Below are 25,333 nucleotides of genomic sequence, written 5' to 3' on the forward strand. Positions count from 1 at the left end.
ACACACCCGAAAAGCCCCCAAGGAGCCAAGGACCCAGCGCACCACGCCACCGACTCCAACCCCCAACCCCCAGGGCCCCAGGAGCACCCCCAGGGACCAGGACCCCCCAAGGGCAAGCCCCCGGGCCAAGCCCCCGGGCCAAGCCCCCCGGGACGCGCCCCCCACCCCAGCCCAGGTCCCGGCCACAGCCCAGCAGGACCGCACAGCCCCAGACGGCACAAGGCCAGCAGCCCAGGGCCCGCCGCCCCCCGGACAGCGCAAGCCACGGGGCAGCGCCCCCCGCCGGCCCGCGAGCAACCGGCGACCCCCACCGCGGGGACGGAAGCACCCCAACGGCACACATCCAGCGCGGGACAGCAGCCCCCAGCCAAAGATGCCCCGGACCCACCCACCAGTCCGCAGATGGCAGGACATACCCACCAGGCGGCCGAAAGCAACCTCAACCATCGGAACAGCTAACGCCGCCCCCCCAGTAAACAGCATCATCCCGAGGCGCCAAACAACCCTGCCCCAACCCCGGTGAGGACACCAGCACCCCCCCAGCACACCCACCCCCCAAACCGGCGAGGCAGGCCGCCCCGGGCCCGCACACCGCGGGGCCCGCCCCCAAGGCCACCAGGAGACAAAGCAAGCACCAAGCCACACCCAAGGGGGAGAGGCACCCCCGCGCCCCACCCGGCCGACACAGCCCGGAAAGACCCCGCAAGGAGAGACCCCGGCAAAGCCCCCCCCGAGACCCACCGCCACGCCCGACCGCACCATCTTGATGTGCTTTTACTCTATGCAGTGGCCCAGCCACCAACAGAGGGGCCAGGCCCCCACCAGAGAGGCCCAAATATGTGTACCAACCCACCACCCTGTTATGGTGCCTCTCCATTCCCCAATGGAGAGGCACTTCCCGATCCCCTGTGTGAATGTGTGTGTTTGGTGAATGTATGGGGTGTAATTAAAAGAAGGGGGATGGAGGGGAGCGGTGCTCCCCCTCCAGCCTCTGTGGATTTATGTGTATGTGGTGTAATAGGCCGGAGGGTGTAAATGATGATACACCCTCCGGGGGGTGGCATGTTGAGATGCGATTAAAATTGGAGGGATTAGTAGGGCAACTAGAGGTGGGAGGGCCGCCCCCACGCCACTACATAGTAACACAGGTGGCGGCCCCCTCCACCCCCAGCCAGCCAGACCAGCTGGGAGTGGGGTGAAGTGAACATGTAGGAGGCCTGTCCAGTGTGAGCCGGGCCCGTCCGCGTGGCGGGCCACGCGAGAGGGTAGATGGCGCAGACGGGCAAGTGGCACTGCGGGCCCCGGAACAGCACAGCCGGAGACCCCCCCCCACGGCACCCCCCAGACCGCGCCGGCCCCGCGGAGCACGGCGACACCCCCCACCCCCGGGCACAGCCAGGCACCAACAACATCCCCCGGCGCCCCAGGGGGCGACCCCCGCCGCCCGCCGGCCCGGAGCAACGCCACCCCGCCACCAAGGGGAGCGGCCGAGCAGGGGGGAGGCCCATGCCCGCACCAGGGCCAGCACAGGCCCACCCGGCGCCACGATACAACACTCTCCACCGGGAGGCGGCCCCGGCCCCCCCGACGAGAGAGGACGCCATCCACCGCCAAGCAGGGCCATCCCGCCAGCCACGGACCGGTAAGCCAGAGTACCGAAGCACCCCCAGCCCGGAACCGCCCCCCTACACCAACGGCGCCAATAGAGCCCCCCCCCCCACGGAGGCAATCCCCGACGACCCACGCACCGGCACGAGACACCCCCCCGATGCCAGCACACCCCGAACAACAGCGGGCCCAAGGCCACCAGCCCCGCCCCGCCCAAGGCTGCGCAGCGCCGCCACGAGCCGCGGCCGGTCCCCGGGCAGATGGCCGGAGAGCATCGGTTAACCCTCTTGAAAAAGCTGCTTGAAGGGCTGTATCATCCCACCCACTCTCGGCGGCCAAGATCTTAAAGTCCACAGCATATTGGGCCACAGAGGAGGAGCCTTGACTTAGCATTAACAACCGTTTAGCTGCTTCCTTCCCCTTCAAAGGATGATCAAAAATTCTCTTCATCTCCTTAGTGAAAGCAGCAAAAGTCAGGAAAATGTCTGATTGGCTTTCCCAACATGCAGTAGCCCACTGGGAGGCTTTACCCGTCAGTAGACTTATGACAAAAGCAATACGGGACTTATCTGAGGTGTAGGCAGAAGGCTGGAGATCAAACACCAGGGAGCACTGGAGAAGGAAACGTCCACAAGCACCCAGGTCCCCAGAGTATCGTTCAGGAGTAGGAATGTGAGGCTCTCGGTTGGTGGGCTGAGGAAGCTGGCTCCCGGAGGGAGATGGAGGTTGAACCAGGGCTTGAGGTGAAGGAGCAGCAGCTGCAAGTTGAGTGGAGAGCTGGTCCACCTGATTACCAAGCTGGGCAACATTCGCAGTCAACTCTGTCAGCTTCTGTGTGATCTCTCGAAGCATTGTATCATGCTGGCCAATCAAGGCTCCCTGGGAACCCAGCGCACGTTTGAGGGAGTCCAAGTCCATTGGCCAGATTGTTCTGTCACAGCTCAAAGGTGCTGACCCAAAAAGTGACTCAAGACAGAAGGCAAGGTGAGTGCAATTTATTGTCCAAACTCTTCAAAAATCAAGAAGCAGAGTAGGCCAGGTACAAAACAGGAACACAGTTCAGCGCGTCTAGAAGACTGACAATCTGGCGAAGACTGGCTGGAGCACAGGGCTTTTGTCAGCTGGGTGAGGTAATTGAAGCCAGGTGTGCTCATCAGCAGCAACTCCAGGAAATCTCCGCCCACACCGGGAGAGGGGAGTGGACACACAGAAGGGCCATGACATCTGGCATTGTATACTTAATAAGTTAATAACAGTATGCCTATTCACAACTGTAACAAAATGTACATTTTTGTATATTTTACTGATGTCATTAATATTAGATTTATGATATATATATATATAGCAATATCTATATTCCTTTAGGTCTACTTTTACTAGATCTGAGTTATAAGCTGTGCTTTTACTTAAAGACAATATACAGTGATTATCAAGCCATGTGATTCTGCATATGATTATTTATTGCTAGTGTAATGTTAATGCAATTGTGCATAAATTATGAGCACATAAGACACCATCCTAGTAAAACCTTAAAATTGCACTTTAAAAAAAAAAAACATACATAAAACATTCACACAAAGTGTCTAATGTAAAACCACGTCTTGAAAGTTTCGATATTGTGTCATAAAACAATTAGCTCTGGGCTGTAAGAATTACTTTAATCACTAAAAAATAATATATAACAGTTATCATAAAATGGACTTAATGAAATATTTTACCTTCATGTGTTGCACTTAAAGTTTTACGGTATTAATGCTGTGAATCTTTAAACATTGAATTTATCCTACATTTATCGCCGTTTTAAGGTTAAAACAAAGAGGTTGTGATAGAACTGCAGCACAAATAAAACTATTGTGTCTCTAACGATCAACATCATTCACAGAAATGCTGATCAGTTTATATGTTGTTGATGAGGTGCTTTATACTTTGTTTTTTCAATGTAACACTGCTGAGGAATCCGGTTAACAAAGGTCTTAAAATCCAGATAAACCTTCCGGAAATGCCTAGCTAACATGGCTATGCTATCGGTTTTATTTTGTATTTTTTTCTTCATTTCATGATGTCACTTCCAGAGCGGGGCATGGAGGAGCGGGGAATGGAGGTTCTGCAGCTGGACCCTCTTGGTTCGTGTGACAAGGACATAAAGTTCTTACATCATGCTGAAAAGCCTGGCACAAGTGGAGGTCATTTTTAAGTTTGTCTGTCCTCCATAACTTTAGCTGTGTTTGATAAAACTAGTTCTAATTCACTAGTTTTATTATGAATGATGATAAATGTGTACAGAATAAAGCAGATGATGTTAGTCCATCACCTGAGGATTATAGAGGGGATACATTTTCTATCAGGCACAGTGAGACAGGCTGAAATCATTTGTATCTCCTGATAACATGTTCTGGTCCACAGTCCTGTATCACCATGTGTCTGTGTTGAGAATGTCTGAATAAATGCTATGAAGTTATGATGATCAACAGAGGCTGAATAAAAAATACACCAATTTCTAAAGATCAGATCTCCTGTGTAAAGGAAAGTGAGTTACATCAACAACTACTGTTGGCAGTGCTGCAGTAAGTTCATCAGAACATCATTGAGTGAAAAAGGTGGATCTGAGTCTGACAGTGTGTTCAAATGTTCACAGTGGTGTTGATCTTACTGTATCACAAGTTGGACACATTGATCTAAAGACTGAATTACAGTGTATTTGAGTCTAGAACCCAGAGAGTATTTAGCTAACGTTTAGTTAGCAGGCTGGTCGCCTAGCAACATTACACTATCATAGAAAAAGGAGAATATATGACATTGTCAAGCAGATCTATGAATACTATTAACTTTAACAACACGTAATGTACAGAATAGCAAAAGCATTTATTTAGGTAGAAATTTTATTAATATTATCAAATTATATATTATTTAGGGGTCTATTGTGTCTGCTTTATTGGAATTATTAGGTATATATGAATTATTTAATATTTAAAATATAATATTTTTTGTTTGTTAACAATTTAGCAGAGTTAACAATTTTGCAGAGTAGCAAGAATGGGGGTAATGTGGGATGTTCTAGAAGCACCAGTTAAAAGTCTGGCAGCAGCGTTCTGAACGATCTGGAGTCTGTTTAGGGTGGACTTATTAAAACAAGTAAAAACAGAATTACAGTAGTCAATACGAGATGATATAAATGCGTGTATGACCAGTTCCAGATCTGATTTTGATAATAGATGCCTCACTTTAGATATATTTCTCAGGTGGTTAAAACAGTTTTTAGTCAATTGACGACAATGTCCCTCCAAAGACATGGACTGATCAAAAACAACCCCAAGGTTTCTGAGGCTAGTTAACTAGAAACTTTCAGAAGAGCAGTTTCAGTGGAGTGGATTGATCTAAAACCAGATTGATCAGGACATGCTCTAATGAGGTGTCCCTCCACCCCACAGCTGAAACACTTTAACTGGGAAGAGGTAGCAAACAACAAATAATCAAAGTCATCGAGCTTTACAATGAACCGTCCAACTCAAGTATATAAAGCAGCTCCACCCAGCGGCAAAACCTGTTGTTCTTCAAAATAAGTTAAAATATCTGTCAATAAAAAATAAAATGTAAATAATTCCTCAGGTTCAACCAAACATCACTGGCTTTATTTAAACAGTGTTATTTATATTTATCACAAAGCCAGCATGTTACTATTTTATTTTGAAAAGGTTTGTATAATATATAAAGCGAGCAAAAATCTTTTTTTTAATATAACTGGTAAACACTGGATAGTAAACTTAATTTGACTAAATTTGAAACATAATTACCTTAATCTTTATGTTAGATGTGTTCATTCATTATCCATCCATCCATCCATTTTCATACCCGCCTATTCCCGTTTAACAGGGTCACGGGGGTCTGCCGGTGCAAATCTCCGGCTCTCATAGGGCGCTGGGCGGGGGTACACCCTGGACAGGGCGCCAGTCCATCACAGGGCAACAGAGACACAGACAACCATTCACTCTCTCATTCACTATGGGCAATTTAGAGACTCCAATCAACCTTACAGTCATGTTTTTGGATTGTGGGAGGAAGCCGGAGTACCCGGAGAAAACCCACACAGCACGGGGAGAACAGGCAAACTCCACACAGAAAGGACCCAAGTCCACCCCAGGGCTTGAACCCAGGACCTTCTTGCTGTGAGGTGGACGTGCTAACCACTAAGCCATCGTGCGCCCCCATTCATTATCCTCTTTTGCTCAATTGACCCTCTTCAAAATAAAAGCACAAGAATGTTTTATCCATTAGTTTTGTTTGTTTGTCACTGATTTATGCAGACACTGACCTGTATTGTTTTAACTGGATCACCAATAAACTCCTGCTAAACAATGTAAACACTGCACACCGCTCTCTCACAACAATAAAAGCCCTAGTGATACTAACTAAACCCTCCACTGGGTTAGTTACATGTTTAACTACCCACCACCAGTCACACAGACTCCAACACATCAGCACTAAACACTTTACAGAGGCCTTTATTCTTTATTTATCACAAAAAAAAAATGCTTGTCTTTTATTTTGAAAATATTTTTAGTAAGACGTTTGTGACTTTGATTAATATAACTTTATATGTATATATATATATATATACATATAAGTAACGAGCCTTTTTGGGAAATGTAAAGAGTAGAAAGTACCAACATTTATGTTGAAAATGTAACAAAGTAAACATAAACACTTCTAAAAGTACAAAGTACCTGAAAAACCTACTTAAGTAAGTAACAAAGTATTTGTACTGTGTTACTTGCCATTCTGCTCAGTAGCTGTTTTGCTAATAGTGACCAAGCGCTAAAGCTGAGCCGTCTGATGAGATGTTGTTTGTTGTGTAATTATACTTCTGTAATAATACACAGGTTTAGAATCATCCCAAATGAGATGTGTTCAATGACAAATATTGTAAAGCTACATACACAGAATGTGTTCTGTAATGAAACCCCTCCCTGAGGAGCAGTGGGCAGCCATGGTGTAGCACCCAGTCAGGATCAATACGTATTAGGGACTGATCAACATCCCACAATGATAGACCAGGTGAGCCTGTTTCCTCAACCACTAGACCTCCACTGCCTAGCACGCTCAGAGGCACACGCACACAGGTTTATCATAATGTTATGTTATGTTATGTTATGTTATGTTATGTTATGTTATGTTATGTTATGTTATGTTATGTTATGTTATGTTATGTTATGATGTACAAAGCTCACTAAACAATAAACAATACTGGGATCATGATAACGAGGCAATATTTTTTGGAAAGGGAAAAAAGACACTTTGATAAATAATTATGCTTTTATTTGATGTTTTTCTTTTCAACTTTAACAATCCAAAAAGTTTGCAGCAATGATCAGTTCCATAGTGATCTCTGGAGAGACGGGGAAGTCGGGTACCTCTGTGGAGCTGTTGGTGTGCTGGGCCTTGTAGGTGAAATACTCACAGACATTCGACAGGACATGAGAGGGAATCTCCCTGAACTTTATCTCGTTGGTTTCATTCTCAGCAATTTGTCCTGCATATGAAGTCACAGAAGGTCAAACATCCCAAATGATATCCAGACCCAATGTTACTTATAATCTGTGTGTGCTTTGCAATAAAATACAACACCTGTGACTCTGGACAGATTGAACATTAGTAGATACAACATTGTCTAATGTTTACACTCATTAATAAAAAGATTCCTTAGAAAAAGTCTTCAAGACATCAGAAAAGCTCTCTTTAGTGCTGTTTCCTTACCTGGCCCACTCAGCATGGCTTTGATTGTCCCTGATACCAGGGCGTGTTCTCTTTTCACAATGAATTCATGGTCGTCTGAGGAAATCAGCTTCACATACATAGAATCTGGTCCTTCACAGGCTCTCTGTTCACCGTCTGACAGTGAGGACAAATACACACCGTTAAATCAAGTAGTTATAACATCACCTGCAACATGATCAACTGTTCAAAGAAGATAAAATGTATAAAAGACTTTTAGTAGGAGGATGGTGTCAGCATTAAATGTGTTTTATTATCTGCTACTTCTGCTTAGGAACAGTTTCATTACGTCCTGCATATCAGATTAAAAAACCACATGTTGGATGTAGTGATTCCATCTGTTAAGGTTTAGTCTGTAATCCTGTTCAGAAACACTTTGTTATTCTGGGTGAAATGTTCCTTTCATTCTGAGAGTAGTCAATACCTTATGGAGTGGATTTATTAAAGAATAGCAGCTGTAAAGTAAAACCATGTGTAAACGTCACTACGTACGCTGATAAACGGTGCAAACCTCAGCCAATCAGGAATGCAAACATGAAACATAGCGTGCACAATGCATTTAGCATGTTTTTTTCCTCTTATTAATATGCAATGTGGGCGGATCAGCTGTGGGCCGCAAAATATTGGAGGAGGAAATGCAAATCCATAATTCAGAGTGAGAATTCACATTTATCAAACCTGGAGCTGTTTGCCTGTTATTATGCATACATTTAGTACCTCCCAAAGGCTCCACTTAACATTTCTGGTATCAAAAATAATTGATAAAACAATAACTGAAATAAAACTATAGTCTACATTACAAGTAAGTACATAATTATCATAGAATGGTCATTCATATATCATGGCAGCTTGTGTTAGAAAAAAGATGAAGCACACTTTATTAGGCTCAATATAATATTCATAATACTGTGGCTGATCAGTTTCATCTAAATATCAATGTACAAGGTGAAAAATGTTATTAGATTATTGACACACTCACCCATCATGTACTCAAATTCCTTAAAGTTCTGGAAGAAAACAGGGAAACAAAATTGAATATCAATATGTAAATTTAAAATGTAATCAGAATACTATATTATAAGTTAATGTTATGTCAGAAATGATCAATAATTACGAGTACAGATTAATGAAAGCAGTTTACCTTTCACATTTTAATAAAATAAAATAAAAATCACTTTTCAATGAAAATCCCTCAAAACAAAAAAGATTAACTTTAAGCATATTTTCTAATAAAAGATAATACACATTAAAATATATTAGATAAAATGAGTCATTAAAGTTGACATTATTATTATTAGAAACTCACTTTGGTCTCAAACGTTGCTCACTGGTGACATCTGCTGGTTAATCGATATTATTAAAGCTTTAGTCTGACGGTGCAAGAGGAGATTCTGCAGCTTTCATTTTAGCCTGAGTTGCCCTGACAACCTGTCAACATTGAGCTTCCATTTTTGCCTGAGTTGCCCTGACAACCTGTCAACGCTGATCTGATCGAAGCTGTCTTTTGTGATTAAATGTGTGTCATATTATCATAGGAAGATTAGATATATTAATTTAAATAATGCTAGAAATTGGGGAACTGTAAATGAAATGTTAGGAAGAAATAAAAAAAATATGAAAAATATGTTTATGGAATCAAATCCTTTTTAACAATTTACAGATCGGAATTAATCTGATGTTGATTATAGAAACTAAAAGCCAGAATTACAGACTACACTTTAGATGTTATTTGTGGTGTTTAGTCATACGAGTTTTTAATAACTTTTCAACTTTTTAAACTATTCAACTTTTTAATTACTAGTACAGTGCCCGTCACAAGTATGTATTCATGTAGGAGCATAAGTAGAGTTTTCAATTATGGCCAAATGAGTATGTGTTTGAAGGTTGGATGTACCCTTAACATATGTGAGAACCGGACCTCTCGTCGGTTCCCTTCCGGGCCCCCAGGGGTCTGAGGTGTGGGCCTTCAGAGATGAACTTGTGTAACTTCCCAGTAGATGGTGCTAGAGGTCTGATTTTTTGATATGTTATAGAGTTTATTGAGACCTTTCCAAAGGTGTAAAGCACAAGTCTGTGGCACATACACAAGCTGAGATACACCTCATCAGTGGAATTTCACATTGTCTTCTCTTGCCTATGTCGCTACTAGAAGGCGCTGGAGGTCTGATTTTTTTGATATGTTATAGAGTTTATTGAGACCTTTCCAAAGGTGTAAAGCACAAGTTTGTGGCATTTTCCTATCAAAAGTTATTGACCATTTGATCTGAAAAAAATGGCTGCCAGTAAAAAGTGCTGACAGGGAAATCTGGAAAACTGGTTATAACTCAGGAACGCAAAGTGTTATCGAGATGGAGTCAACTGTTCCTATATCGGCTTAACGGTCCCCTTAACATATGTGAGAACCGGACCTCTCGTCGGTTCCCTTCCGGGCCCCCAGGGGTCTGAGGTGTGGGCCTTCAGAGATGAACTTGAGTAACTTCCCAGTAGATGGTGCTAGAGGTCTGATTTTTATCAGTGGCTGATTTCCCATCTAAAGGTGCACTGCTGCCACCTTCAGGGCACCAGTTGGTAACTGCAACACATTACAGCTTAGATGTTGATGAAGGGACTAGCGCCCTGTCCAGGGTGTACCCCTGCCCAGCGCCCAATGAGAGCTGGAGATTGGCACCGGTGACCCCTGCGACACTGACAAACAGGAATAAGTGGGCCTGAAAATGGATGAATGGATGGATATTGATTAGGGACCTCTGCTAGGGTGCATTCTAGTAATCTCCGTGATGAAATGCAAATAACGAGTTTTCTTGTCAATGGCACTGAGCGTTTGGATTTAAAATGACAAATTATCTCGTCAACGGCACTGAGTGTGTTGAGGATACCGGACATTTTCCTTGAGGATCGTCTATCAAGAGGTTGCTGGCCTGCAGGATGGGCACCCGAAGGCAATATAGTTGAAATATTATGGCTGATAAGATAAACTTGTGAAAACATTATTCCTTCGAACCGGAGTTGAACCAATTACCTAAGGATCACAGCAACCCACTTTACAGTCCTCCACGCTCCCATCTGAGCTATCGAAGGTTCTGCTGTATGGGCTAGTTAGCTAGCTAATTACCTGGCTTGCTGGCTGGATGGATTGGAAGAACCTGCTGTATGGTCGTTGTCTCAGCTGCCTCGGCTTGCCCACTGTGGCTTGGCTGGCTGGCTTTAGTGAAATTTATTGTTTTCTCTTCTTTCAAATTATACAACATAAAGTCAGATTCTTTTATCAGAGTTATGCAGTTAGTGTAACTGGGACAATCCTAAGCAATATTCTTCCCTTTTTTTGGAACTGCAAAACAGAATATATGCCTATTGTCCTTGCCACATGCAAAACTTGTATGAACGTTTTATCTACAATTTATACGAACAAAAAAAAAAACAGGACTGCATAAATGCCTTGTATTGCTGTCAGAAGTGGGATTTGAACCCACGCCTCCTGAGGAGACTGCGATCTGAACGCAGCGCCTTTGACCACTCGGCCATTCTGACAAAGCGCCATCATACACCATCAACACCCCCAGTCTATGACAAAATCTTCAAAGAACAATCTAAGCTATGCTAACAAGCTACTCAATACTCATTTTCCCCCTCTTTCCATACTCCTCTCAAGTCAACCTACTCACCACATATTGCAGAGGCCACAGGTGTTAGTTTTTTGTTAGAGCACCTTTGGCTCCTGTGGCTAACAGTGCTTGTTTGTGATGCAAGATTGTCCCGAAACGTCACAGAATCTTGTTTAAAGCCAAGAGCAAAATTGTAATAGCCAGGATTTGTCCCATTGAGGGCAGTCACTCTTACATTATTACAAATGTACCAAATTGAAATACTTTGACTAAAATGTTGAGAATTGGAGTATGACCAATCAACAACACTACTTCATACCCAAAATACACCTGTATTCAGCAGAAAAAAGTGGTTTGCAGATTTATTGACTAACCCATTCAGTGCCAGCCATTTTCAGAGCTTCGACCCCCCCTGAGTGCCAGCCGTTTTTGGAGCATTTTGAGAGATATCTAAAGAGCCACAGGATATTTTGTACTATGACTATCTAAAATCTGAGACCAGACTCTGAAAGATTGAGGCCTCTACTTTCATCAGAATTTTGTTTGTTTGTTTTTGGCTTGTTTCGTTCTCCCGAAATCAGCCCTTGAATAGAACAAGTTTTACACAAATTGCCAGTTTCAGAGCAAAAAGTTAAGAGAAACGGCTTCTCCTAAAAAAAATCTGCCAGCGACTTTGAACCAATTTTTTGTGCTTTATTGAAAACTATTACATCTGAACATTGGTTTCCTTAAAAAAACAAACAAAAAAAACCAAAAACACATAAATAACAACAACACTGAGAAAAGGCTTTTAATGGCAAAATTATCATTATTTTGCTATCTGGCTCACAGTTTAATGTTTTACTTACTGTATTTTGTATCCCTCCCTGTCAGTTGCACAGACGTAACTTCCTCTTCCTCCCGACATGCTCGGATGACCCGTTTAGTCTGGTAGGTTGAGGGTTTTATCTCACAATCACAACATTATCAATAATCCACTCAAGTCCACACATGTTCTGTGTTAGTATGTGGTGCTGTGAGCTGCTGGATACTTCACAACATCACTTCATAGCGCCATAATCTCCCTCCTCCCTGCTTCTCCCTCCTTAGCTAATGGTAGCATCAGTGGCTGATTTCCCATCTAAAGGTGCACTGCTGCCACCTTCAGGGCACCAGTTGGTAACTGCAACACATTACAGCTTAGATATTGATGAAGGGACTAGCGCCCTGTCCAGGGTGTACCCCTGCCCAGCGCCCAATGAGAGCTGGAGATTGGCACCGGTGACCCCTGCGACACTAACAAACAGGAATAAGTGGGCCTGAAAATGGATGAATGGATGGATATTGATTAGGGACCTCTGCTAGGGTGCATTCTAGTAATCTCCGTGATAAAATGCAAATAACGAGTTTTCTTGTCAATGGCACTGAGCGTTTGGATTTAAAATGACAAATTATCTCGTCAACGGCATTGAGTGTGTTGAGGATACAGGACATTTTCCTTGAGGATGGTCTATCAAGAGGTTGCTGGCCTGCAGGATGGGCATCCAAAGGCAAGATAGTTGAAATATTACAGCTGATAAGATAAACTTGTGAAAACATTTTTCCTTCGAACCTGAATTGAACCAGTGACCTAAGGATCACAGCAACTCACTCTACAGTCCTCCACTCTCCCATCTGAGCTATCGAAGGTGCTGCTGTCTGGTTGTTGTCTCAGCTGCCTCGGCTTGCCCACTGTGGCTTGGCTGGCTGGCTTTAGTGAAATTTATTGTTTTCTCTTCTTTCAAATTATACAACATAAAGTCAGATTCTTTTATCAGAGTTATGCAGTTAGTGCAACTGGGACAAGCCTAAGCAATATTCTTCCCTTTTTTTGGAACTGCCACTGCGCAAAAAGCCCAAGAATCGAACCCAGAATATTCCAAGATATGAGTCAAATACGGTGATATCCACCTGGGATACTCTCCGAACAGCAGTTGAAGTCGATGTCATGTTCGGAGCATGTCAAACTCCGGATATGGGAACACTTTTATACTTGCCATATCCCGGAGTTCAATTATTCCCGGATACTCTCCCCGGTCATATCCGAAGTCCGAACACCACTAGTATTTTGATTCCGAATACTGCACCGATACTCTCTCCGACCATATTTGAAGTTCTACAAATTATTTCAGCAATATGCATATTTCAGTATACAATTCATGGCCCATAGGGTGACTCACCATACCCAGGACAGTTAAATGCAGTGTCCCTAACTCTATACTAGGTCCACTTAAACCTTTTCCCCTCTGTACCAATTGTCTCATCAAAAATGGCAGATCTACTTTGAAGATAGAGACTATCAAGATAAATATTAAAAACAAAAATCACTTAGTGCACATAACATTTTATTCTATCACAATAAAATTAGAATGAGGTAGGAAAAGAAACACACACACACATTTATCACAAAAACAAAATTTTAAACATCTCTATCTGAGTCTTCTTCCACCTCACTCACATGCAGATAGATAGATGTTTTATCTGAATTAGGGCGGAGCCTTTTTGAAAAGTGTCCAGAGTCTGTGCATAAGTGAGTGGATCTTGGCTCAACACTTTTTTTTCTGTTATTGCCCAGTGCTTTCTGGCAGGTTTCCTTCATCTCTGACAGTTGTGTTGCTTTGGTAGAGGCAGATTTGTAAACAGTTTTTTCTTCTGGAGAGAGGATCCTCTGTCCCACTTTGACCCATTCCTTGAAAAGCTGTGTGACAAATGGGAAGAGAGGTCAGTATCCTGACCATTTTTATTTCAGCTGTCCTGACATGAACACAAGACCCACTTTAAATATTTAATCCCATACATTTCTTGGCTAACACAATGTAACAAAACAATTATGGGTCCTTAAATTATGACAATAAATGATAACAGAAACAAATCCATTGCTGTTATTAATTGTTGTTCCAATTGGTTTATTGATGCATTAACCTTAGCTCAACAGCTTGTCGCAGGCAATTAAAATGTCTTAAAGAGTCACTTTAGAAATAGCCTGTATACACTTTGTTTACAGGTGATTGATAAATACCATGATCAATAAATGCAGCAGTATGGAGCACGGCAATAACACTGGATCTCTCCTGCTGGTAAGAGTCTTCCTACTCTTTACATCCTCCTTGGTCCCATTCAGGTCCTGTTCCTCACTGGCCTCGTAGGATTCTAAAGCCATGTTGCAGCTCCTAGTGAATGAAAATGACAACACAAATACTATGTCATGAATTCATACTAAATGTATTATTTTAATGCATCTGAAAAGGATAATGATCACTCAAATACATTAAATTAGGTCCCCAGATGAATGTGATCAGACTTACTTCTAACTTGGCTTGTGCCCCAGTGTGGCTCAGCATCTTAAATGGCCCCCATCACAGCCATGGTCACTTTTTCATTGTGATCAGAACAGAATCTGTGGTGGTGGTGGTGAAGGTAGAAGATACTCATCATTCAGCAAAACATGTTACAAAAAAAAAACAAAAAAAATCTAACTGTGTTTTGTAATTTTCACTAACAGTGCCAATTCAGAGGGAAAAAGACAAAAAACATACTTGTCCTGTGGCTAGACCTTCCATTGCAGCTCTGTGAGGCTTCTATATGTATGACGGACCAAGCCCTGTATGGATATAAATACAGTGGTGATCAAATGTGTGCAATGTAGAGGAGAGACATAAATACATGCTTGGACATACAATCTCGTCATAGTACATGGATTCTTTGACATGCAATACACCAGTGGTTCTCAACCTGTGGGTTGGGACCCTTCCACTCTATTAGAGTTTTTTTTTCCCGATTGCTAACAAGTATTGGTTGAAACTGAAGTCACATGTTCAAAACTCTAAACACAGCCTGTATATCCATCAGTCATCTCAGCTCAACAGTTACTCTCATCTCCAAAAGTGTTTCTCACCAACAAAACACTTCATACACGTCTCAAATGAAGCTCATTCAACCACAACACTAACAAATAATCTCATCTAGTCACTCTGAGCACACTGAACTACTAAATACTAACAACAAAGAGCATTACATTGTCAGGTAAATCAGTATTTTAATACAAAAAAAAAAAAAGATCTCTTTTCCTTTTAAATTATACTTACTTACTCTTTTTACAAATCTGACCTGGAGATTTACAGGTAAGATTTTTTTTGATGTGCTTTATGCATAATTTGCAAAATACTCCAATCTACAATGTCATTGAACTTCAACATTTTTAACTGATGGAATAATGGGTTTGTTGGATGTCTATATTGTGTTCTGCTTATTATTGGTTTGGCTCTTTTCTGTGATATAAAGACTGACTGGATGTTTGTCTTACAGGCATTTTCCCAGACTTCTACACAATAGGTCAGATAAGGAACAATCAGACAGTTATATAACATGAACAGTGCTTTGTTATCCAATAGATCATTTACTTTATGTAGTACAGATATTGTTTTTGATATTTTAATATTTGTATAATTATATGTAATTTCCAGCTCAAATTCTCATCAACCATAGCACACAAAAAATTGGTTTCCCTTACTCTATTTATTTCAATATCGTGTATAATAACTGAACATGCAATATCTTTCCTTCTGTTACTGAATACCATAAAGTTTGTTTTTCCAAAATTTAGTGACAATTGTTTAATGTCAAACCAATTTTTTCTTTTTTTAAATTAATTTTTAACTACTTCCAACACCTGTGTTAAATTTTCCCCAGAATAAAATAAAGTAGTGTCATCTGCAAAGAGAATACATTTTAGCAGTTTAGACACAGACAAAATCATTGATGTATAAAATAAATAATTTTGGCACACCACACATTAAATTATATAATGCAGATTGTACATTGTTCATCTCTTCGTGTAATAAAGAGAATGGGTGTCAATTTAAGGCAATCTGTGTCAAATAATAAAATATTGTTGGGGATAAAACATGAGGCTTTAAACTCAGGTCATCAATGGCAGGGATGGTCTAGGAAGTGTCTCCAATGTCATGTACATCCAACATACTACCATAGAGAAGAGACACAGAAAACTGATTTTACACTCAAGGTGCCCCTCTCCATTTATCCAGGCTTGGGACTGGCACAAAATAACACACTGAGTGAGTCTCTATGGCTGGATTCCCACCACCCACCCTGTTAGTGCACACACACACACACACAGAGAGAGAGACATAACACAGGTTAGTTCGTTGGTGTACACACACACAGACACACAATGAACCACACTAACCCTAACTCTACAACATATTAGGAACTGCCAGCTCCAAGACACCTGAAACACAAGAGAGAGAGAAGAGCGAGGACAAGGCACACACTGCAGAAAAACGTGATACAGAAATACAATGTAATGAGAATGAATATGGGGTGGACATCAGTGTAAATGGTGTGTAAGCAGCGTGAGCAATGTAATGGGTATACAACGAGGGTCAGGAGTGGTTTGTTAGCTACAACCCGGCACAACTGTGTCTTTGTGGACATCACAAATTGCAACCCATTAGAGCTATATGTAGGGAAAAAAAAGAGACAAACTCATGCGGTCATTGATGGCATTGATGGTCTGGGAAGCATCTCCAATGTCCTGGTTCTGGGGTGTAACTTGTCCTCTGAAACAAAAAGAGAAATTATAATGTGTCACTGTGACAATTGTGATATATGTGAGGAATGTAAATCTCAATTTGGCATTTGTTCTTACCTGAGTTGTGTGCAGGCAGAGGACCAGAATTCGGGAAGAAGAATTCCACAGCCTGAGACTTGTGTGTAGTTTGGGGTTGTCACCAATCAAATCAATCAATATGATATTCACCAGCCAGCATGTTTCGTTGTAGCTGTTAGACATAAATGGAGCTACGGCCGTTACCGGATCTATACAGACCGTCAGGAGACACCGCAACATCCACTGGCCCATCTGCTACTGGACGGCGTGTCTAACATTCTGAAGCTAGGTGAAGAAATGAGAGTGACAAACTAATATATATAATAATATAATATAAATGGAAATATGTGAGTAATGTAAATCTCAATTTGCCATTTGTTCTTACCTGAGACATGTGTGTAGGCAGGCTGTGGAGATCTCCCCAAATTCTGGTACTGTGTTTGATTTGACTGGTGCCCAAGTCTGCAGACAATTGAGAAAATTAGGGTAAATAACATATAAACAGGAGACAAGGGGCATAAAGGAATTGTGTGACATGTGCCACGACAAGGCAACGAGACAGATTTAGCCAGTCAAAATGCAGTAGACGGAACTATGGTAGCTATAAAACGTTTGGAGAACACCTGATTGAATACATTTCTAAGGATGGGAAATGTAAATGTGATCAATCAGAGTGTTCCTGTCTGTGGTAGACTCTGTGACCAATTGCGTGTAGCCTCTGGACGGGAATGCATCTCTGATGCTTTTTGTGCCTGGTGAAAGGAGGTCTTTGTTATCGTTTTTTCACTTACTCGGGGAGGCAGGGAGGCGAGACCCCAGTGGGCTCTCGCCGGGCGCGACCCGCTCCGGGAACAGTTGCAGGTGAGGAGTTTGACTGGGGCGGTACACCTGTCAAACGGTAAGGCAGGTGTCCTAATGCGAGCTCAGGGAGGACAGAAACCGCCCGTGGAGCAGAAGGGCAAAAGCTAGCTTGATCTTGATTTTCAGCATGAATACAGACCGTGAAAGCGGGGCCACACGATCCTTCCGACTTTTTGGGTTTTAAGCAGGAGGTGTCAGAAAAGTAACGTGAGCTGGGATTAGACCATTGTGAGACAGGTTAGTTGTACCCTACTGATGATGTGTTGTTAAATTAAAAAGAAATAATTTAAAAAAAAAAAAAGGAGGTCTTCTTTGAAGTCAACGCAAACAACAATGGGCTGGTGATTCATATGTTTCAATATGTCCAAGAAGGCTTTGAGGTTTGGCAAAAACTTTTGCAAACCAAAATCTGGGGATCTATACACAGTAGCTACGAGCACTTTGACTGGCGTCCCCACCTTGACGTGCAGCGTTCGTGTTGGGCAACCTTTGCCATCAGAGATGGCCTGCATAAGCAACTTCTGTCCGAGATGCTCAGGGAATCTTCCTTGCGCTTGACACGCAGTCGGTTCAGGAATTGACCAAGCAAAAGCTTGGTCATCTTTCTGCCACATGATATCTGTAAGGTTAACCACGGTGAAATGATCTCTCCAGAGGTCAAACTCAGTCTCCTCGTAGACACACAGCGACTTGGCCAAGCCCAGTGGCGGCAGTTGGTAAGTCGCCAACCGCCAGAACGGAAATGGCGCCGAAAGGTCTTTGATTTCCCTTCAGCTGCTGGAATCGCCTGTTGACATAGGCAAACAGCTTCTTGGAAACTATGGAGATCTCGTCGATGATGAGAATTTCGACGGATGACAAGACTGCTCTCAGTTCATCGAGTGTATTGCCAAGGCCCTGGTGCGGCGGCTCCAGTGACCTCGGGAGCTTGAGGACAGAGTGTAACGTTTTGCCCGCAATGTTGAAGGCTGCCGTGCCCGTGAAGGCAGCCAGCAGCACGGTGGGCTGGGACATGTCGGCTCTGTCTCGGAATTTGGGGAGCTCCCGCAGAATCCTTGTCGCTTCCTCATAAATGCACTTGATGATGTGGCATTTGCCGCATCCAGCTCCGCCAGAGCTCTGAAACTCTGAAACATCTTGCGGACAAAGTCTGGACTCAACCGAGGAGCCTCGATTCGGAGAACTGATTCTCTACTATCCAAGATTACAAAGTCTGGTACTGTATCTTCTCCCAGAGGAGCAGGGAGAAATATATAATTAAATCAATTATAATACTTAATATACATGCACACCCACATATATATGAGTTTAATAATATGTAATTAAATATGTATTATGCATGTTATGTTTAATACTTTAAAAACGTTCTGAAGTACAATTAGCAATGTATTAAATTAGTCAAAATGTAATATATCAATTATATTGAATAATATGGAATTATTTTTAGTGTCATTATCACTACCATATATTAAATTATAACAATCATATATAATTACAGAAATTATTTATTTCAGATTATTCAAATAATTTCCTTCTGGGATTAATAAAATATTTTTGATTCTGAAATGTAATATTTTTATGTTTAGGATTAGTGAGCGCTGCTGTAAATAATCAAGCATGGGTTCCCAAAAAGTTTTCTTGTTTTAATTTATCACTTTTGGCATTAGTGAAACAAGTATTTATTATTATTAATGTTATTTATTACTATCATTATTATTACTATAATTGCCAGTACCCTATATTGAACTATTTTGTTATGGATTTTAAATGTCCCCTTACACTGGTTCTACACATTTTCTTCAATTTGAAAGCATAAAGATTTGTAAATGTATTCAATATAAAGTAAATTATACAGACACAAAACAAACAAACAAACAAACATTATTGACTTAACAATACAGGTGCACCTGAATGTAATGTGTAGTGTGTCCATTTAAAAGGAATGAACTGGTTCTGTGGGTGGTCCAGTTGAAGTGGATGCAGTCGTCATGAACCAAGGCCGCTTGGCTTGGGATGGAGTGGACGGTCAGGTCGTCTGATAAATGAAAATATCAATGAATCTTCAAATATTAAGCAACTTATTGCAAAGATAAATCAGCACGAGCATTACATTAATTATATAAACACAGGATTTTTAATCACTAGCGCACAAATGAGATGTGCTGAAAAGAAACTATGATATTTCTATGATAATAAAGCTGGGCAGAAGATGCACCTTGATAAATCAATATGGGACAGAGATATGGAGGTCATCAGAATTAAGATTCCAACTAGTTTTAAGATTTTGTATCTGAGAATATTAAATACTTTGAACTTTCAAAATAAACATGATGGTAAAATACTGAGGGTTATGATGTTGGCCTGTAAAAAGCAACCAGGAGATGGCGCTGTGATCTGGTGCCTGATGTTGATGAATGGTTAGATGTGATGTTAAACATTAATAATATGGAAAAATTGACATATATATATATATACAGCACCAAAAATGAATATTACACTGTATTTAATGCTATCATTTAACCATATATTTATTTGAACAAACACTACAAGGCAAAAGCAATATTTTATCAGTCACCATTTTATAAAGACAAATGTTCAACCTTAATGCTAATTAAGTCATAAAACACTTAAAGCTACTTACATTTTTTTCACTTCATGAATTTGGAACAGAAAAGCATATAAAGTGCACATTTAACATGCAATGCAGTCAAATGCTAAAGCCTAGGTTCCCAAAGTGGGGTACGGTCGGGTACCCCCAGGAGTATGCGAACTGTCATAGGGGTACATGAATAAGAATTAAAAACAGCATGACAACATTGTGGTAATGCGTGGAGCCTTCTATTTTCCAGATTACACATGCAGAGCCCACTTATGGTACATTCACACCAAACGCGTTTTGGGCGTCAAAAATGTGCTTCACGCACGTAGTTGGACGCTTGTGCTCATTGAACACAGACGCTTGTCATCAACGTCGAAGATACTCACGACGCGCTTCGAGCTGAAGGGCTTCTCTGTTGCCGGTGGTATTCATAGAATGGATGATACTGTGGCGATCAGTTACATTCATAATTCACCCAGTGACTGTGAAGTGGTGGGGAACATTGTTTCCTGGTACTCCACTCCACACTATGGAGTGGGAGTGGTGGCCTAGCGAGGGAGTGGTGGCCTAGTGGTTAAGGATGCTGGGCTTGTAATCGGAGGGTTGCTGGTTCAAGCCTCACCTGGGCCGTCACCGTGGGATGTTGAGCAAGTCCCTTAACCCCGAACTGCTCCCCAGGCACTGCAAAAATGGCTGCCCACTGCTCCTCAGGGATGGGTTAAATGCAGAGGACAAATTCCATGTATGTAACAGCATTACATGGCCATGTAATGTTTAACAAACAATGAACAAAGTCCTTGTAGAATACAAAATAAGTAACTTTATTTACACAAAGTAAAAATGGATATATAAACCAACTCAATATAACATTGACTTAAGAAATGATAATGGGTTTTCTATTAGAAAAGGGCCAAAGTCTGCCTCTATCTGCTCCAGAACCAACACGCCCACTTCAGAGCTGGCCTGTAGACCAGAAGCTAAGTGGGACCAGCGTAGCCCCGGTTTTTGGCTCCGAGAGCTGGAGCTATGTTGGTGGAAACAGAATGGCCCGGAGCCAAAACATGCGCTAGCTCCAAGTTAGCTCCAGCTCCTGTCAGGTGGAAAAGCCCTATCACACTGTTAAAAAAAAACTGTCAAATTTACGGTAAAATACCGGCAGCTGTGGTTGCCAGGAATATACCGTGAAAAAAATGTGAAATCTGTAAAACACAATACGGTATACTAGTTTTGTAACCTTAAATTTTACAGTAGACAACGTATTTTTTTTTTTTACCAAAATCATGGTAGAAAAAAACAAATATATTTGTCAATTATACAGTAATTTAATGTATAAAAAATGCAACTTTCCATTGCTTTTTACGGATATTTGCAGTAAAATAAAAGTTAAAATATAATAATATTTACAGTAATTTGTTGTTAATTTAACAGTAACAGGATAGACCCTATTATGGTAAATAACTGTAAAAATAACAGAAATATGTTCAACCTTATTAAACCCTTTGACAGTAAAAAACACAGTGAAATTGTATAACAAATTACAGCATTTTATTTTGACCAGATACACTTTACGGTAAATTCCTGGCAACCACAGCTGCCGGTATTTTACCGTAAATTTGACAGTTTTTTTTTTTAACAGTGCTCCCAGCTGCCAGTATTTTACCGCTAAAAATACAGTATAATATGAGGAACATAAATAGTTTACCGTACATTTTACATTTGCAACCGCTAAATATAGAAAAATCTAAAGATGCTCATATATAACCAAGGTGAATATTACTGATAAACAATGAGAAAATTTGACATACCATTTGAAAACAGACTAAACATACCATTTTCTCTATTCCTACCAAACAGCATAGATCTTGAGAATACAGCATGTGTCCATATAAATGGCTGGTAATCCATGGAGGAATGAATAAACATGAAACAAAAAATTACCTGCCCCTGACCTATCAACAGTAATGAGTCACTGGGTCCTGCCTTGGTGAAAGAAAGCACTCAGTGGAGTTTCTAATGCGCATGGTGTCGAAGATACAAGCTCTGCAGGAGTACTTCAATGTCCATCAGGAGTTCACTTTGGACTGGCAGGATCCCCTCTGCAGCAAAAAATGGACAAAGTTTCAAAAGTTTGATCAGTGCTTGGGTAAAATGCACAGAAATTAACAAAACATGCTGTCAAAAACAGACCTAATAATAAGTAAGTATGCTGTTCTTAAATCTACTTATGTAAAAGTGATACATAGACAACGCAGCCCTAATCACAATCAACATTTGTTGGAAAACATTGTATTTAAGTTTCCTATTGATTTATCATAGAACTTGAAGTTAATGACTGAATGCATGGTGATAAGACCCATCATTCAATCTACATTTAATAGCGTCAGTTTCCTTCATCGTATGAAACTGCTCACCGGGACATGAACCTGAGCTCGGCTGATTAAGAAGAGTGTCTCCTGTCCATCTTTCTTTTGCAAAACTTGAACAATACCACTGCTTACCTCTTCTTGAATCTTTGGGTGCAGACTTAATTGAAGAGCCTCGTATAAACAGGGTGTGATGTTTAGGGAAACCAAAGAATACAGGCGCCATCATTTCTGCCAGAAGACTCACGGGGGGGCAATGAAGCTTTCATTGTGGACCGGCTAGAGCCCTTCTGCATTCAGAAAGAAAACAAAAAGGGCATACACCATAAATAATAAAAACTGACAAAAATAATGAGACAAGAAATTAAAGTAACAAGAAAATAAGTTCAAAACAAGTTTCTCTGTGTTGCAGTGTAGCTGAATGCTTTTCAACAGTTTGATTCACGGTAAAACACATACCAAATATTTCCAGCCAAGGTTTGATTCCATCTTCAGCATGCTTTTCCTGCCATTGTCTTGAAACTGTTTTATCTGTCACTCTCATTTGATGCTGTTTACAAAAACAAAACAGCAATATTGTAAAGGGACAAAGGAAAATGAATTTAATGGGGGGGAAAAGAAAAAGAAAAAATAAGATTATGACCTGAAATCTCACCATTTCCTGAGAGTCACAGGTCCTTTCAGTATCCTTATGGTTTCTGCTCAAATTCAGTGTCTGAAAAGGGCAGGAACAAAACAAGCCTTTTTAATCATAATAAACTAAACAAGATTTAGGGACAACAGAGAAATGTGTAAAATATCTTCTAGAATCTATTTATTTTACTAACCTTGAAAGAGACTTGGGTCTTAGCTGTGTCACCACCCTTAAATCTTAAACACATGCATCAGAAAAACACTGCAACAAAATCTCAGATGTCCTTCACTGACATTTTTATTGTTGAACATATTTTGACATTTAACTTACAGCTACAAAAGGCTAAAACAACAGTTAAAGTCAATAAATGTTTGTAACAGACAGTGCTATTTAAATTACAATGTTAATTGTAATGTACATGTACTTGGGTAATTCCTCCCTAGCAAATTAAGCACGCCAAACACCGAAGCTAATCAAGAGCAATGCTTCCCTCACCACAGTAATCCTAACTGAACTCACAAATGCTAACTAAATTCACAACCTCACTCATAAAAAAAATAACTCCTAAAATGATCTATAAAAGCTGGGCTGGTGGGTTTTTAAAACAGAGATAACTTGAAGTTGCATGTACTCACCTCGAATTAATTGAAAGCTGCCAGGAAGATGCTGTGGTCCAAGCAGCTAACAAGGAGCTAATCCAAATTCAAAACTGCATCCGTTAGCAAAGCGTCTCCTGCTTGAAAAAAAGAGCGGTCGGCACAGCTCAGCAGCGCGCCGCGCTATTGGTCATTTTTAGGTGACGTCATCACGCAAGGTAATGTCGCTCTTCGTCCCGCCTCCTCTCAGGTCCGGAAGTAAAATTCCCCTTGCTTTGAGGCCGTATGGATTTCAAAAAAGTCTTTAACTCCGTAACTACGTCAGCTTGGGCTGAAACCAGCTATGTGGTTATAAAGCGACCTCAAAGTCAGTGAAAAAAGTACGTATGAGATCGATATAGTTTAGTTAAAAATACAGTTTAACAGCGAGCCTTCGTCCTAGAACTACATTACCCAGGATGCTCGGTAGTCACATGATCTACTACAATGCTTTTGATTGGTGGAGCTTCACGTTCCCCCGCGATGGATTTATTCATTGAGTGGAGGCAAATGTAATGATCGTGTGCAACCATCATGCGTTATCTTAGTGATGAAATAAAGTGTTAAAAATCATTACAAATCTGGTCGTGTTTGCTCTAGCGGTGTGTCAGGAGGTCACTTTGTGGGGTCAGTCATTATTTTTAAGTAAGATATATAAAAGATATATTTAATGAGAACAGGTGGTTTAGATAGATTTATTGATTTTCATAAACTTTTTGATGTTATTATTTAACATCCAGTTTTTTGGCTGGTTATTTAAAAGTATTAAAGCACAAACAAAGGCCATAGTTAAGGTTTTATATGTATTACATTCGATTGAAAAATGACATTGCTCAACTTTCTACCTCATACGTTTTTCCAAAATTCTAAAAATTATAGTTCAAAACATGTCAGATTTACAACAAAAAGTTTTGCTCTAAAGTAAAAAAACGTTAAAACTAAATTGTCTTTTACTGCTGATATTTGCTTTTTTAAAAATGGTATTTACTGCTTGTATTATTACAGTGGACCCTATTTTTTAACATCTTGCTTCTGTAAAAATTAATGTTTTTGTCTGCTTAAAAATCTACAGATTTATACTGTGAATTCCAATGTGCACAACCCCAAAAGATGTAGTTTTACTCAAATAATACCGTAAAATCGAAGGTTTTCAGACATTTTCAACATTACAATATTTAATTGTAAAATGTATGCATATTTATTTGTTTTAACAGAAAATATTTATAATTTCAACATTTTATTACAGTAAAAAACAAAGTTTTATCCAGTCTCACAATTAACGGTTAATCAATCTATTTAATACAGTAAAAGGACGTTTTTGGTTTTACGCTCCATTACCGTTGGAATTTTACGGTGTTTTGCTGTATATTTTACTGACATTTCTTACAGTGTGCAGTGAAGGGTCTGATAAAAGCACTTTGGCGTTTGGTTTGCTCACAGGTTCCAGTCAGTTTTGATTTCTGGTTATTGTTCACTGGTATTAAATGTTGTAAGATTTGTGTTACAATAAATATAATTTTGGACAATGTTGATATTTTTTTTTTCTTTCCACATTAATAAACACATCGGGATAATGTTCTTAAACAACTGAATATTTTCATTTTTATTTATTGTA

General features: G+C 40.8%; 2 protein-coding genes, 1 long non-coding RNA gene and 2 other non-coding genes across 5 annotated transcripts in view; all 5 read right to left on the reverse strand.

Moving 5' to 3' along the window:
- Positions 1 to 25,333, reverse strand: part of LOC114459022 (protein NLRC3-like) — a gene marked incomplete at its 3' end in the record, with an annotated part of 94,130 nt that overhangs the window by 29,772 nt on the left and 39,025 nt on the right. The window lies entirely within an intron of this gene.
- On the reverse strand, positions 6,905 to 8,731 carry LOC114459025 (elongin-C-like). The gene is made up of 4 exons (XM_028441410.1): positions 8,684 to 8,731; positions 8,357 to 8,384; positions 7,360 to 7,494; positions 6,905 to 7,135 (listed from the first exon to the last, which is right to left on the reverse strand). Exons 2-4 carry the CDS (start codon positions 8,361 to 8,363, stop codon positions 6,945 to 6,947), a joined length of 333 nt encoding a protein of 110 aa, XP_028297211.1. The 5' UTR covers positions 8,364 to 8,384; positions 8,684 to 8,731; the 3' UTR covers positions 6,905 to 6,944.
- On the reverse strand, positions 10,823 to 10,905 carry trnal-cag (transfer RNA leucine (anticodon CAG)). Its single transcript has one exon. It is a non-coding gene; the product is annotated as a tRNA-Leu (tRNA).
- On the reverse strand, positions 12,561 to 12,647 carry trnay-gua (transfer RNA tyrosine (anticodon GUA)). Its single transcript is given in 2 exon segments — positions 12,561 to 12,596; positions 12,611 to 12,647. It is a non-coding gene; the product is annotated as a tRNA-Tyr (tRNA).
- Positions 22,979 to 23,793, reverse strand: LOC114459029 (uncharacterized). Its single transcript, XR_003673192.1, has 3 exons — positions 23,719 to 23,793; positions 23,105 to 23,164; positions 22,979 to 22,999 (listed from the first exon to the last, which is right to left on the reverse strand). It is a non-coding gene; the product is annotated as an uncharacterized LOC114459029 (long non-coding RNA).

This window comes from Gouania willdenowi, unplaced genomic scaffold, assembly GCF_900634775.1.
Source record: "Gouania willdenowi unplaced genomic scaffold, fGouWil2.1 scaffold_234_arrow_ctg1, whole genome shotgun sequence".
NCBI lineage: Eukaryota > Metazoa > Chordata > Actinopteri > Blenniiformes > Gobiesocidae > Gouania > Gouania willdenowi.